The 15,363-nt window shown below is 52.7% G+C and overlaps 1 protein-coding gene across 2 annotated transcripts in view; it reads right to left on the bottom strand.

The window, feature by feature from the left end:
- Positions 1-15,363, bottom strand: part of erbb3a (erb-b2 receptor tyrosine kinase 3a) — a 35,832-nt gene that overhangs the window by 7,534 nt on the left and 12,935 nt on the right. The window contains exons 7-21 of one of the 2 annotated variants that reach the window (XM_049000272.1): positions 10,720-10,861; positions 10,414-10,527; positions 9,882-9,999; positions 9,717-9,790; positions 7,913-8,003; positions 7,687-7,704; positions 6,959-7,173; positions 6,564-6,690; positions 6,356-6,449; positions 5,421-5,575; positions 5,019-5,069; positions 3,516-3,657; positions 3,263-3,382; positions 2,787-2,885; positions 1,473-1,658 (exon numbers count right to left, since the gene is read on the bottom strand). In XM_049000272.1, coding sequence (XP_048856229.1) covers positions 1,473-1,658; positions 2,787-2,885; positions 3,263-3,382; positions 3,516-3,657; positions 5,019-5,069; positions 5,421-5,575; positions 6,356-6,449; positions 6,564-6,690; positions 6,959-7,173; positions 7,687-7,704; positions 7,913-8,003; positions 9,717-9,790; positions 9,882-9,999; positions 10,414-10,527; positions 10,720-10,861 — 1,746 coding nt within the window. The remainder of the gene's footprint in view (positions 1-1,472; positions 1,659-2,786; positions 2,886-3,262; positions 3,383-3,515; positions 3,658-5,018; positions 5,070-5,420; positions 5,576-6,355; positions 6,450-6,563; positions 6,691-6,958; positions 7,174-7,686; positions 7,705-7,912; positions 8,004-9,716; positions 9,791-9,881; positions 10,000-10,413; positions 10,528-10,719; positions 10,862-15,363) is intronic. The other variant, XM_049000273.1, reaches the window with a different exon arrangement.

Raw genomic sequence — 15,363 nt, 5'->3', positions numbered from 1 at the left:
TGGAACATGGCGAAGCTGGCACAGTGTTGGCGCATGGCGAAGCTGGCGCAGTGTTGGGACATGGCGAAGCTGGCGCAGTGTTGGGGCATAGCGAAGCTGGCGCAGTGTTGGAACATGGCGAAGCTGGCGCAGTGTTGGGGCATGGCAAAGCTGGCGCAGTGTTGGAACATGGCGAAGCTGGCGCAGTGTTGGGGCATGGCGAAGCTGGCGCAGTGTTGGGACATGGCGAAGCTGGCGCAGTGTTGGGATATGGCGAAGCTGGCGCAGTGTTGGGGCATGGCGAAGCTGGCGCAGTGTTGGGGCATGGCTTGGGGCTGTCATGATCTGCTGAGCGATGGAAGCAGGAACAGGACTCAAGCGATTGGGAAACACAGGGTTTAATTGAGGACAGGCAGAACAACACAATGACATTACAATGACCGGATTGGGGAAACGAAACGTGGATTAAATACAGAGGATTAATGACAACAACCAGAAATAGCTGATGACATGGGGTTTCCACACGAGGTTAACGAGGGGGCGTGGCACACGGGAGGAGCAGACGATCGGGGCAGGACAGGGGTAGTATTGGGGTACATTACTTATCGTTTTGGAAGCCATTAAGAAAAAATGCTATTCTTGTTTTATCCTGTTCGTTTTGTGTTTAATTAATTGGTTTTCCATTATTTCTCATGGGGAAAATTCGATCTAAACTCGACTTTTTAGGATTTGAACCCAAGTTCTGAACGGATTAAGTTTAAGTTCTGAGGTACCACTGTATATACCAAAACATTACATGTACAGCTGGCATACAACAGCATAATCATGGTTCTGCTGGCAGGAGGCTACGCTGAGCAGCAGGTCGCTTCCAGGTTCAAAATTTCTAAGACAGCAGTACAGAGGAATAAGGTGAAGCAGGAGACACTGGGATTGGCCAGAGAAGCCAGGCAGAGGGCAGAAGGGACTTTCCAGTGCTCAAGGTCACCATTAACATATCTGACAATTTCTCATGAATCGCGGAAGTGAGCTTCAAAAGGAAGGCAAAACATTAAGTGCGGGTGTGAGGTGCACTGTTAGGACAGTTCATATCAGGCTCCTAGAAGCAGGACTGAAGTCCCATAAAACAAGGAAGAAGCCCTTCATTAATGAGAAACAGGGAAGAAACAGGCTGAAGTTTACAAAAAAAATTATTATTCACAGATGCTCAGCCATAAATTGAGAAATGAGTGAAACAAAAAAAAGCTGCTGTTAATTTTTTCTAGAACTGTACATAAACACTTATACCCACATTCCTCCAGCTGTGTTAATTTCCCTGCATGTCAGGTGTTCTTCCATAGCTTTAAGTGATTTTCCAGAGTTCCTCATTCCTCCCTGACTTTAACCAGCCCGCGCCCTTTTGCCGTTCTGCGACCTGCGTGTGCGTGTGTGTGCATGTGTGTGCCTGTGAGTATGCACCCCCACGCCCTGGGGCCCTGGCACGTGGCGACACTCACCTTGGCGATCTGCACACACCAGTTGAGCAGCCGTTGAGGGTTGAGGCTGTCCTTCCGCTGCCTGATATATTCCAGCAAGGACCCCTGGGAGCTCAGTGAGGTGACCAGCAGCAGGCAGGAGCCGGGGCACACCCCCAGCAGACGCACTATGTACGGGTTGTCCAGGCTGCCCATCGCCAGCATGTGCTGCGGACGGAATAAAGGAGAAGTAACAGTACATTAAAAAACCTGCCATGGAGCCATGCAGACATAGTGGAGTGTAAATTCTATCGCTGCAAACTCCATCAGTGTAAACTGCATCACTGCAAACTCCAGCAGTGTCAATTCCATCACTGCAAACTAAATCAGTGTCAATTCCATCACTGCAAACTAAATCAGTGAAAATTCCATCAATGTAAATTCCATCACTGCAACACCCCATCAGTGTAAACTGCATCACTGCAAACTCCAGCAGTGTCAATTCCATCACTGCAAACTAAATCAGTGTCAATTCCATCACTGCAAACTAAATCAGTGAAAATTCCATCAATGTAAATTCCATCACTGCAACACCCCATCAGTGTAAATTCATCACTGCAAACTCCACCAGTGTAAATTCCATCAGTGTAAACTTCAGCAATGTAAAACTCTGTGACATCACTGACTCCATGTGTTGGGCTATGAAAATGAAATCCACCGAATTAATACATAACGTGCTGCGATATGCAGTGACGTGAATGCGATCTGCCTTCTGTTAGGACCCAATGGGAACCTGCTGCTGTCCCATAGGAAGCTGATGTTACTCCTATCATCTCCCCCCTCAAGCTACTAGGCCAGGTGACCAGCAAGCCCTTTCAGTCATAATGAGCCGTTGTTTGAACTGCATCTGTGAATTTTTACATTTCGGGAAACATTCAGTCAATAGTCTTACAAAAGATTTCAATCACCTTCTTCTGGGTGGTCAGCTGGATTTTTCCACACTGGCAATTTGGGAATGTCTGTTCTTATAATTCCCTCAAAAACCCACAGTGAGAATCTATTAGTCCTTTGCAACCGCTTTGTAAGAATGTCATTTTAAATTTGGTGGAAAAACTGCAGCATTATGTCATTATGGATCTGCAGGGGCATGTGAAATTCCACCAGTGAAACTGGGAACTGTGGAACTACGGGTGAGAGGGGGCTTCAGATGTCCCAACATGACATGTCTGTCTGTTGAGGAACCATCAGTTAGATCCACGTTCTAGGTATGATGAGAATGAGACCAAGCCAACATTGAGCCAGTATCTGTGAGTGTGTGTGTGTGTCTCTGTGTGTGTGTATGTGCACAGATCTCACGTCAGTGATCTCAGTGAAGGTCTGCCGGCCAGTTCTGTCCTGGATGGTTTTAATGGCCACTGGAATCTTGATGGTGTCACCTTCAGGAATCCAGACTCCCTACAAAGCAGAGTCAGAAATGAGAACCTCAAGAGGAGGCCTGAGGTTTGAGGCCTGACCCAGCCGTCTGGATCAGTCAGGACCAGTAAGAGACCTTCCTAGCCTTTAACATCTTGTTTTTAATTTCTGCAGGATTGTGTCACTTAACTCAGGTCTGATGAAACCAAGTGTTTTATGCTCAGTGATTCAGTAGCTGTGAAGCGCCGGACAGCCTGGCCAGCTCTTCACACACCTCATGACACATAAAACATGAGCCTCCTGGAACCTGGAAGTGATTTGTTTGGCCAGGAAAATTCAACAGACACACACACACACACACATACACACGCACACACACACACACACACACACACACAGGGAGGGGCTGGTGTACCAACCTTGTGCACCGTTCCAAAGATGCCAGATCCTAGAAGTTTGATCTTGCGCAGTTCTGAGAACTTCAGGATGCGAGCGTGAACCTTGGTCCCCTTCTCCCCCGGCTCCAGGGGCTCAAACGTCTGTCAGAGACACGCACAATCGGAACACTTCTCCGACACCCTGCCCCTAATGCACGTCTGATCAAGCACTGCTTTGCCAAAGCCTCTCCTCTTCCTCACGCAAATACTCCCCGCACCAATAGGGGGCACTCACCTCCCCACTCTCCAGGTACCTCCTCATAGCACGCTTGCGGCGGATGGCCCTGTCGCGGTGGTACAGCATGCCAAGCACGACGACGGCGAAGCACGCCAACACACCCAGAAGCACGCCGACAACGATGGCGGTGGTGGACGGGCTGTGGGGTGCGGACACATCTTAGGGCATCAGCAAGGTGGCCAGTAATGGCAACAAAAGTCTGCCGTAAGTTGTACAGCAGGAAAAATTACTGAAATTAATTTTTTACCACTTTATCAGAAGGTACGAAAGACTAAGGTCAGTTCCCTCATGAACTGGTACCCAAACTGTGAAGTGACGCTGGGACAGAGATGTTTACATGTGATGGTTTATGTTCTGACTAATACATCGTAAGTTGACATATTAGCTGAATCTCAAAATGCATACTTAACCGTACTGTTCTCATTTACCCGGTTTATGTCATCTTCCCTTCCCAAAGATAACTTCCAATACTAAGCACACAAGTACATGAGGTTGGAAAAAATCCATGAATGTTGGTCTTGCTCTGCCCTAAATATCAAGGCTACATGGGTTGCGTCCTCGCCGAATGAAACCAATCCCATGATGCACTGTGCCTCAAGTTTTTTCTTGAAAGGCAAGTTAGCGAGACCAGTCTTGCCAAGACCACAGATACGGTCTTTGCATTCTTGGTACTGAGATCCATGAATAGTAAGTCGAATATGATGGGACACACTTGGGCAATTGGTAGATTTAAATTTTGTTGAATTGGTGGTGCAGTGGTTAGCACTGGGGGCGGCATGGTGGTGCAGTGGTTAGCACAGTTGCCTCACACCTCTGGGACCCGGGTTCGAGTCTCTGCCTGGGTCACATGTGTGTGGAGTTTGCATGTTCTCTCCATGTCGTCGTGGGGTTTTCTCCGCGTACTCCGGTTTCCCCCCACAGTCCAAAGACATGCTGAGGCTAATTGGACTAAAATTGCCCATAGGTGTGCATGTGTGAGTGACTGGTGTGTGAGTGTGCCCTGCGATGGGCTGGCCCCCTATCCTGGGTTGCTCCCTGCCTCGTGCCCATTGCTTCCGGGATAGGCTCCGGACCTCCCGCGACCCAGTAGGATAAGTGGTTTTGAAAATGGATGGATGGATAACTACTGAATGTGCATCGCTCTTGTACCATCGTAAAGTCGATATATTGTAAGTGGGACCATTGTAAAGCACGGAGCATCACAAACAGGTAAATGACAGTCACAGTACTGTAGGAAGACAGCATAGCCCACGTTCCTGATAGGGCAGGGCTCTTTAAATATGGACCTCGATTCCAAATCACGGCTGAATGTGCATCGCTGGTTTCAGTCCTTCCAGGCAGTTAGCTTCATAATTACTGATTGGCCAGATAATTACGCCTGGCTCACAGTTGAAGGAAGGCTGGAAAATCAGCAGTACTCAGACCTGGAGGACTGTGATTTGAATGGCCCTGTGATAAGGTAATGCTTATGGTGGCTGGCCAGCAGAGGGAGACACTGACCTGGAGTTGTTCCTTATTCCTATGCAGTCATCCAGACCCGGACCTGTGCACCTGAAATGCCATTACAGACAGTCAAAAACTACTGCACAGCTGCAAGCTTCTCCACAACCCACAGACTGTAAAGGGGAAATACAGAAAAATATCACTGTAGCATTGAAATCAACATTTGCATTTAATGAGTGATGCTCTGGGGGGGGGGGGGGAAACCCATAAAGGAACAAGCGTCATGTTGAGCAGCCACTTAGTACAACAACAAACTGGGAAAAGGTATGAGTACAGTGTCCCGCCAGGCAGAGATTAGGGAGCATGTGGATAAACACATGTGAGAATTTCCCAATGAGTCACGCTGCTCCCCAGGGCGAATGGACTCATTCGTCTGATGCCCCGAGGCTGTCCACTCACCCCTGTGTGCAGTTGGAGTGGCAGGGCTCGCAAACCTTCTTGGCATTGGGGTATTTAAAGATGAGCCCCTTTTCCCCCATCACCCCGTCGGGACAAGAGGACACGCAGTGGGGACCATCTTTGAGGCTGGTGCAGGACACACAGCTGTCAGCTCCCTGGACAGGAAAGGAGGACAGAGTGGATGAGGTGGATGGACCGAGTGTGCATGCATGCAGGTGCGTGTGTGTGTGTGCATGCAGGTGCGTGTGTGTGTGTGCGTGCCTATGGAACTGTTGTCATTGGTAACACGCACTCGCTGACGTGTTACATTTCACATCCGGATCTCTGGAGAGGATCAGCAGGATGAACCTGCTCCGTGCCACTGCGATCAGGGACTTTACAGTGACTCTTTCCATATTTACCTGCACCACTGTACACTGTATCAGTTTTTTTCAGGCCGGTCCTTTTCACTGGCCAACTTTAGATGCAGCTCCGTTCATAATTAATTAGGTTTGTCCGAGCTGTTATTTCGCAGCACAAAAATGTCCCTGAAACATGTCAACTTACGATTCCCTTAAATTCTCTGGGGATTTTATTTTTCAGGGATAATCATAACGATAAAAAATGACTCCCAGTTTCATCTGATTACTTGGTCCAGCCTCCTCTAGCTGTGTAGACCCTCCCCCTCTACAATCCGATTGATTATCGCTCTGAACCAATCAGTCTTTGCTCTGCCTTTGAAACACTTTTGTGTAAGTAAAACTCCCACGAGTGAAGAATCTACATGTCCCACACCGATGGTTCAGAGCCAAGAGGTTTTACAAAGACATGCCTTCACTGCCAGGCGTCAGCTCTGTTTCTGTCCAAACTTTAGCACTTCAAACAAGAGAGATGCATGGGAAGCAGGTTTCTACCCTGGTGGTGTGAGCAGGAGGAGACAGATTAAGAAAAGGTACCGGTCCAATGCAGCTGGCCTTCCCGTGCTGAACCTGGCACTCTGAGTGGCAGGGGAGACACTCGCGACTGGAGCTGGCAAACTCCCGCGGCGCTCTGGGGGAAAGATGAGGTCAGAGAAACCGTGATTAGTGGGCGGGGCCTCACTGGAATGGGAGGAGACAATACAGGCAGTATGGCGCTGATACAGCTTGTGCCGAGAGGACTGACCCTGTGTAGAAATTGCAATCAGCAACACAGGTGCCCCCGCGGCTGTAGTTCCTGCAAGAGAGACACTGGCTGGGCCCCGGGCCCCAGCACCCCGCTGCGGAGCACAGGGGGTCACACACACGTCCCCCTGTAACAGACCATAAGAGGCGCGTGTCAGCACAATGCATGCAGAGTTGCGGCTTTCAGGAATGTATGTGATCTAAAGCTCATCTGTGCACCCTGGGCACAGTGTTCCCCCACTGCAGGGCACAGACACACAGCACAGACACCAGTCAGTAGCTCAGGCTGAGGGAGGGACCCACACTGCGTGTTACACCTCATCCATATCACACCGAACGCTGCGCATCTGCCCACACAGTCCAGCCCAGACGCCAGAAGGCTGCTTCCTCACTTACCGCAGTTTTGTTCCGACTGGTTGTTCTTGTTGTCCCGCACGATCTGCCGCTGGTTCGCATGGCCGCTCGTGAACAGCTGGGTCCAGTTCACTGTGTGGTGGTAGCATAATTTGTCGTTGCCGCTGATGTAGATGCTGCCGGCGCTGATCTCACGCAGGGACCTCAGGCCCAGGGAGGTGATGAAAGGCAGCTTCATCACCAGGAGGGAGTAGCCCCTGAGGAACCGGGCCAGCAGAAGCAGGGAGCACGGGGAGGGGGGTGTCATAAATGTGGGGGGTGTGGCGATTGGGGAAAGGAGTGGGGTTTGAGGGGTGGGGGGAGGATATACGATTTGGGCAAAATGGGGAATTGGTTGAAATAAAAAGGTGATGGGTCATGGAGGAGAGTGGGTGGGATTGGGAGTGGCAGGGGGAAGGAATGCAGTTGGCAGAAGGAGTGGGGGGGGGGTGGCAGGAGTTGAGGGTTAATGAGAATGAAAGAATCTTTAAGACTATAAACCAAAAAGCTCAGAAGCAACCAGAACAGATAGCAGCATTAACACAACTCAAGTGACCCTCAATAGAGCACCTATGTTGTGAGGCAACACTTTCACAGCCGTGTACTAAAGCTAACACCCCCTCCACCGTGTTAGCCGTCCCTGAAGAGAGCAGTCTATGCCTTTCAGTGTAGATGCCCAGGGTACTGTTAGTCAGACTAAGTACAGATTGTACAGACTAAGTACGGCATACCTCTTAGATCTGACACCTCTGGGGGGGGGGGGGACAAAATAAAGAGATACAAATGTAAGTGTGATGCTTGTGCGAGAGCCAGGTTTACGACATCATTGGACAAGCCAGCGATCAGGTAGGGATACTTCAGGGTTAGGGTGAGGGTCACAAACAGAGGACATGAGGAGAGAAAGGCAGGGAGAGGGGAAGATGGGGAGGGGCAGCGGTCTGGGGGTCTCAGCCTTACTTGTAGAGTGCCCTGCCCTGGATGGTGGTGAGGCTGGAGAACACTGACAGGTCAGTGAGCACTGGGGGCCACGACTGGATGCTCAGGATTTCTGTGGGGAGACGAGACAAGATCAGGAAGGATTTCCATAGACACACATGCGCGTCCCCCGGCCTGCATACACACCTGCGCACAGACACACATGCGCGTGCACCCCGGCCCGCATACACACCTGCGCACAGACACACATGCGCGTGCACCCCGGCCTGCATACACACCTGCGCACAGACACACATGCGCGTGCACCCCGGCCCGCATACACACATGCGCACAGACACACATGCGCGTGCACCCCGGCCCGCATACACACCTGCGCACAGACACACATGCGCGTGCACCTCGGCCTGCATACACACCTGCGCACAGACACACATGCGCGTGCACCCCGGCCCGCATACACACCTGCGCAAAGACACACATGCGCGTGCACCCCGGCCTGCATACACACCTGCGCACAGACACACATGCGCGTGCACCCCGGCCTGCATACACACCTGCGCACAGACACACATGCGCGTGCACCCCGGCCTGCATACACACATGCGCACAGACACACATGCGCGTGCACCCCAGCCCGCATACACACGTGCGCACAGACACACATGCGCGGCCCCAGCCCGCATACACACCTGCGCACAGACACACATGTGCGGCCCCAGACTGCATACAGACGTGCGCCTGCACCCCGCCGGCCCGCATACACATGTGCGCGCACGCGACCCGGCCCGCATACACATGTGCGCCTGCACCCCGCCGGCCCGCATACACATGTGCGCGCACGCGACCCGGCCCGCATACACACGTGCGCCTGCACCCCGCCGGCCCGCATACACATGTGCGCGCACGCGACCCGGCCCGCATACACACATGCGCGTCCCCCGGCCTGCATACACACCTGCGCACAGACACACATGCGCGTGCACCCCGGCCCGCATACACACCTGCGCACAGACACACATGCGCGTGCACCCCGGCCTGCATACACACCTGCGCACAGACACACATGCGCGTGCACCCCGGCCCGCATACACACATGCGCACAGACACACATGCGCGTGCACCCCGGCCCGCATACACACCTGCGCACAGACACACATGCGCGTGCACCCCGGCCTGCATACACACCTGCGCACAGACACACATGCGCGTGCACCCCGGCCCGCATACACACCTGCGCACAGACACACATGCGCGTGCACCCCGGCCTGCATACACACCTGCGCACAGACACACATGCGCGTGCACCCCGGCCTGCATACACACCTGCGCACAGACACACATGCGCGTGCACCCCGGCCTGCATACACACATGCGCACAGACACACATGCGCGTGCACCCCAGCCCGCATACACACGTGCGCACAGACACACATGCGCGGCCCCAGCCCGCATACACACCTGCGCACAGACACACATGTGCGGCCCCAGCCTGCATACACACGTGCGCCTGCACCCCGCCGGCCCGCATACACATGTGCGCGCACGCGACCCGGCCCGCATACACATGTGCGCCTGCACCCCGCCGGCCCGCATACACATGTGCGCGCACGCGACCCGGCCCGCATACACACGTGCGCCTGCACCCCGCCGGCCCGCATACACATGTGCGCGCACGCGACCCGGCCCGCATACACACATGCGCGTGCCCCAGCCCGCATACACACGTGCGCCTGCACCCCGCCGGCCCGCATACACACGTGCGCGCGCGACCCAGCCCGCATACACACATGCGCGTGCCCCAGCCCGCATACACACATGCACATACCCGTGATTTCCTGGACGGTGCGGAACACGTTCAGCTTTTCAGGGTTTAGGGCCGAAATGTTGTGATATGGGTCACTGTTGGAAGACATCATTTTAAAAAGTAAGCGTGGGAGTGGGAGGGGGGCGGTGTTTGTCCTGATGCCCACTGTGGAGGGAGGGAACTCACCCCAAGATCCCTGTGGTGAGGAAGTGCAGGCTGCCCTGGATCTTGGTGCAGTTGATGAAGCTGTCGATATTCGTGGCGTCCACGGTCTGCCTGTTACTGGAACCAGTGCCCACACAGGCTGGCAGGGGTGGGGGGTCAAATAAGTCATCAAAATGCTCACCTAACTGCACAGTGCCATTATTACTCTAATCCCTGATATTATTTTGCTTAAAGTAATTGATTTTCTCTATGTCTTACTGTTTTGTTTCCCAGCTAATGCTTATAAACTGCCCGGGTAAGACCTGATGGAGGCTGCTATTCTCGAAGAACACCACTGGATTCAAGGTTAATTCAAAGAGCGTTCCCAAATGATGATGTCATATCAACATCCAATTCAGCTTTGATTATAATCATTACCTTTAGTTAAAAAGGTACTTTTGTGTCAGTGAACTGGCATTCAGAAATATTACAACAAGAACAAGAAGAACAATGATGATTTACAACAATAAGAGTTTAATCAGCCTATAGAAGAATGAGATTGCCATGGCGGTACCTTTGGGACACAGGCCTTCACAGGGCTCACATTGTTTCAACCCATTCTTCTCCACCTCTTTCTTGTCCGAAGGGCAGCCGCTCACACAGGAGCTGCCGTCCACCACAAAGTTTGCTGGGAGAGGAAGGCGAGAAGGGGCAATGCAAGGTGCACAAGTTGGGTGGGGCATCTGTTTGGATGTGTTTCCCTTTAGTCATTAGATTTGGTGAACAACCAACCAGCAATTCAGAAATCAAACATGTGACAAGCTCAGGGTTGACATCCATACATAGGCGTACATGCGCATCATTAAAGCAGGGCACTCACCAGGACACTGGGACACGCAGATGGAGCCGTACTGGTACTTGGCATTGGGGTTGGGCTCCAGCTGGAACGTGTGCTTGTTGTAAATGAGGGTCTGGGGGCATTGTGGGACGCAGGAGCCTGCATCACTGAAGCGGCCGCACGCCTGCAGGGGCGAGAGGGGGGGGGGGGACGATAGGAACATGCCACACGTAAAATACCAGACACTCCAAACATGCCACACCTATCCTACAAAAGACTGCATTTCAGATGCTTAAAATGTGTTTAATTACTACCAGTGTCTTTTCATATAAATGAAAATAAATGAATGGATAGATTCATTCATAAAAACTTCTTTCGTTTTGCTCTTATTTGCTGTCATGTGAGCAGCTCGTCATGTACAGTAAAATGCAGGCATGAGTGGAAAAAATTGTTTTATTCAAGTGTTCCTAATTGAAGAGTAGCAAGAGCGTGCAGAGAATGTGCCGAGAGTGCACAGAGAGTGCACAGAGAGTGCGCAGAGAGTGCGCAGAGAGCATAGACACTGCATATAGAGTGCAGAGAGCAAACAAAGATGTGTGCAGAGAGCGTACAGAGAGGAGAGTGCACAGAGAGAGTACAAAGAGTGTGTGAAGAGTGTTCAGAGAGTGTACAGATTGTATATGGAGAGTGCACAGAGAGAGTACAAAGACTGCATGAAGAGTGTGCAAAGAGCATTCAGAGAGTGCATACAGAGAGAGTACAGAGTGTGGAGAGTGTGTAGACCGAGTACAGAAAATATACAGAGAATGTATATAGAGTGTGCAGACAGAGTACAGAGAGTATGTAGAGTACATAGAGAGACCGTGCAGAGAGAGTATAGAGTACAGAAAGAGTACAGAGAACACAGAGAGTGCACTGATACCGAGAGTGTACAGAGAGCACACAAAGAGTGTGCAGAGACTGTGCAGAGCGCGTACAGAGAGCATGCAGAGCGCGTACAGAGAGCATGTAGAGAGCGTACAGAGAACATGTAGAGAGCGTACAGAGAGCATGCAGTGAGCGTACAGAGAGCATGCAGAGAGCGTACAGAGAGCATGCAGAGCGCGTACAGAGAGCAAGCAGAGAGCGTACAGAGAGCATGCAGAGAGCATGCAGAGAGCGTACAGAGAGCATGCAGAGAGCGTACAGAGAGCATGCAGAGCGCGTACAGAGAGCATGCAGAGAGCGTACAGAGAACATGCAGAGAGCATGCAGTGAGCGCACAGAGAGCGTACAGAGAGCATGCAGTGAGCGCACAGAGAGCGTACAGAGAGCATGCAGAGAGCGTACAGAGAGCATGCAGAGCGCGTACAGAGAGCATGCAGAGAGCGTACAGAGAGCATGCAGAGCGCGTACAGAGAGCATGCAGAGAGCGTACAGAGAGCATGCAGAGCGCGTACAGAGAGCATGCAGAGAGCGTACAGAGAGCATGCAGAGCGCGTACAGAGAGCATGCAGAGAGGGTACAGAGAGCATGCAGAGAGCGTACAGAGAGCATGCAGAGAGCATGCAGTGAGCGCACAGAGAGCGTACAGAGAGCATGCAGTGAGCGCACAGAGAGCGTACAGAGAGCATGCAGAGAGCGTACAGAGAGCATGCAGGGAGCGTACAGAGAGCATACAGAGAGCGTACAGAGAGCATGCAGAGAGCGTACAGAGAGCATGCAGAGAGCGTACAGAGAGCATGCAGAGAGGGTACAGAGGGCATACAGAGAGCGTACAGAGAGCATGCAGAGAGGGTACAGAGAGCATGCAGAGAGCGTACAGAGAGCATGCAGAGAGGGTACAGAGAGCATGCAGAGCGCGTACAGAGAGCATGCAGAAAGCGTACAGAGAGCATGCAGAGAGCGTACAGAGAGCATGCAGAGCGCGTACAGAGAGCATGCAGAGCGCGTACAGAGAGCATGCAGAGAGCGTACAGAGGGCATACAGAGAGCGTACAGAGAGCATGCAGAGCGCGTACAGAGAGCATGCAGAGAGCGTACAGAGGGCATACAGAGAGCGTACAGAGAGCATGCAGAGAGCGTACAGAGGGCATACAGAGAGTGTACAGAGAGCATGCAGAGAGCGTACAGAGGGCATACAGAGAGCGTACAGAGAGCATGCAGAGAGCGTACAGAGGGCATACAGAGAGCGTACAGAGAGCATGCAGAGAGCGTACAGAGGGCATACAGAGAGCGTACAGAGAGCATGCAGAGCGCGTACAGAGAGCATGCAGAGAGCGTACAGAGGGCATACAGAGAGCGTACAGAGAGCATGCAGAGCGCGTACAGAGAGCATGCAGAGAGCGTACAGAGGGCATACAGAGAGCGTACAGAGAGCATGCAGAGCGCGTACAGAGAGCATGCAGAGAGCGTACAGAGGGCATACAGAGAGCGTACAGAGAGCATGCAGAGAGCGTACAGAGGGCATACAGAGAGCGTACAGAGAGCATGCAGAGAGCGTACAGAGGGCATACAGAGAGCGTACAGAGAGCATGCAGAGAGCGTACAGAGGGCATACAGAGAGCGTACAGAGAGCATGCAGAGAGCGTACAGAGGGCATACAGAGAGCGTACAGAGAGCATGCAGAGCGCGTACAGAGAGCATGCAGAGAGCGTACAGAGGGCATACAGAGAGCGTACAGAGAGCATGCAGAGCGCGTACAGAGAGCATGCAGAGAGCGTACAGAGGGCATACAGAGAGCGTACAGAGAGCATGCAGAGAGAGTACAGAGGGCATACAGAGAGCGTACAGAGAGCATGCAGAGAGCGTACAGAGGGCATACAGAGAGCGTACAGAGAGCATGCAGAGAGCGTACAGAGGGCATATAGAGAGCGTACAGAGAGCATGCAGAGAGCGTACAGAGGGCATACAGAGAGCGTACAGAGAGCATGCAGAGAGCGTACAGAGGGCATACAGAGAGCGTACAGAGAGCATGCAGAGCGCGTACAGAGAGCATGCAGAGAGCATACAGAGGGCATACAGAGAGCGTACAGAGAGCATGCAGAGCGCGTACAGAGAGCATGCAGAGAGCGTACAGAGGGCATGCAGAGAGCGTACAGAGAGCATGTAGAGAGCGTACAGAGAGCATGCAGAGAGCATGCAGAGAGCGTACAGAGAGCATGTAGAGAGCGTACGGAGAGCATGCAGAGAGCATACAGAGGGCATGCAGAGCGCGTACAGAGAGCATGCAGAGAGCATACAGAGGGCATACAGAGCGCGTACAGAGAGCATACAGAGAGCGTACAGAGGGCATACAGAGAGCGTACAGAGGGCATGCAGAGCGCGTACAGAGAGCATACAGAGAGCGTACAGAGAGCATGCAGAGAGCGTACAGAGGGCATACAGAGAGCGTACAGAGAGCATGCAGAGAGCGTACAGAGGGCATACAGAGAGCGTACAGAGAGCATGCAGAGCGCGTACAGAGAGCATGCAGAGAGCGTACAGAGGGCATACAGAGAGCGTACAGAGAGCATGCAGAGCGCGTACAGAGAGCATGCAGAGAGCGTACAGAGGGCATACAGAGAGCGTACAGAGAGCATGCAGAGCGCGTACAGAGAGCATGCAGAGAGCGTACAGAGGGCATACAGAGAGCGTACAGAGAGCATGCAGAGAGCGTACAGAGGGCATACAGAGAGCGTACAGAGAGCATGCAGAGAGCGTACAGAGGGCATACAGAGAGCGTACAGAGAGCATGCAGAGAGCGTACAGAGGGCATACAGAGAGCGTACAGAGAGCATGCAGAGAGCGTACAGAGGGCATACAGAGAGCGTACAGAGAGCATGCAGAGCGCGTACAGAGAGCATGCAGAGAGCGTACAGAGGGCATACAGAGAGCGTACAGAGAGCATGCAGAGCGCGTACAGAGAGCATGCAGAGAGCGTACAGAGGGCATACAGAGAGCGTACAGAGAGCATGCAGAGAGCGTACAGAGGGCATACAGAGAGCGTACAGAGAGCATGCAGAGAGCGTACAGAGGGCATACAGAGAGCGTACAGAGAGCATGCAGAGAGCGTACAGAGGGCATACAGAGAGCGTACAGAGAGCATGCAGAGAGCGTACAGAGGGCATACAGAGAGCGTACAGAGAGCATGCAGAGAGCGTACAGAGGGCATACAGAGAGCGTACAGAGAGCATGCAGAGCGCGTACAGAGAGCATGCAGAGAGCGTACAGAGGGCATACAGAGAGCGTACAGAGAGCATGCAGAGCGCGTACAGAGAGCATGCAGAGAGCGTACAGAGGGCATGCAGAGAGCGTACAGAGAGCATGTAGAGAGCGTACAGAGAGCATGCAGAGAGCATGCAGAGAGCGTACAGAGAGCATGTAGAGAGCGTACGGAGAGCATGCAGAGAGCATACAGAGGGCATGCAGAGCGCGTACAGAGAGCATGCAGAGAGCATACAGAGGGCATACAGAGCGCGTACAGAGAGCATACAGAGAGCGTACAGAGGGCATACAGAGAGCGTACAGAGGGCATGCAGAGCGCGTACAGAGAGCATACAGAGAGCGTACAGAGAGCATGCAGAGAGCGTACAGAGGGCATACAGAGAGCGTACAGAGAGCATGCAGAGCGCGTACAGAGAGCATGCAGAGAGCGTACAGAGGGCATACAGAGAGCGTACAGAGAGCATGCAGAGCGCGTACAGAGAGCATGCAGAGAGCGTACAG

Source organism: Brienomyrus brachyistius, unplaced genomic scaffold (assembly GCF_023856365.1).
Source record: "Brienomyrus brachyistius isolate T26 unplaced genomic scaffold, BBRACH_0.4 scaffold50, whole genome shotgun sequence".
NCBI classification, from domain to species: domain Eukaryota; kingdom Metazoa; phylum Chordata; class Actinopteri; order Osteoglossiformes; family Mormyridae; genus Brienomyrus; species Brienomyrus brachyistius.
Note: the sequence above shows the minus strand (reverse complement) of the source record. Positions and strands in the feature narration are given on the sequence as shown.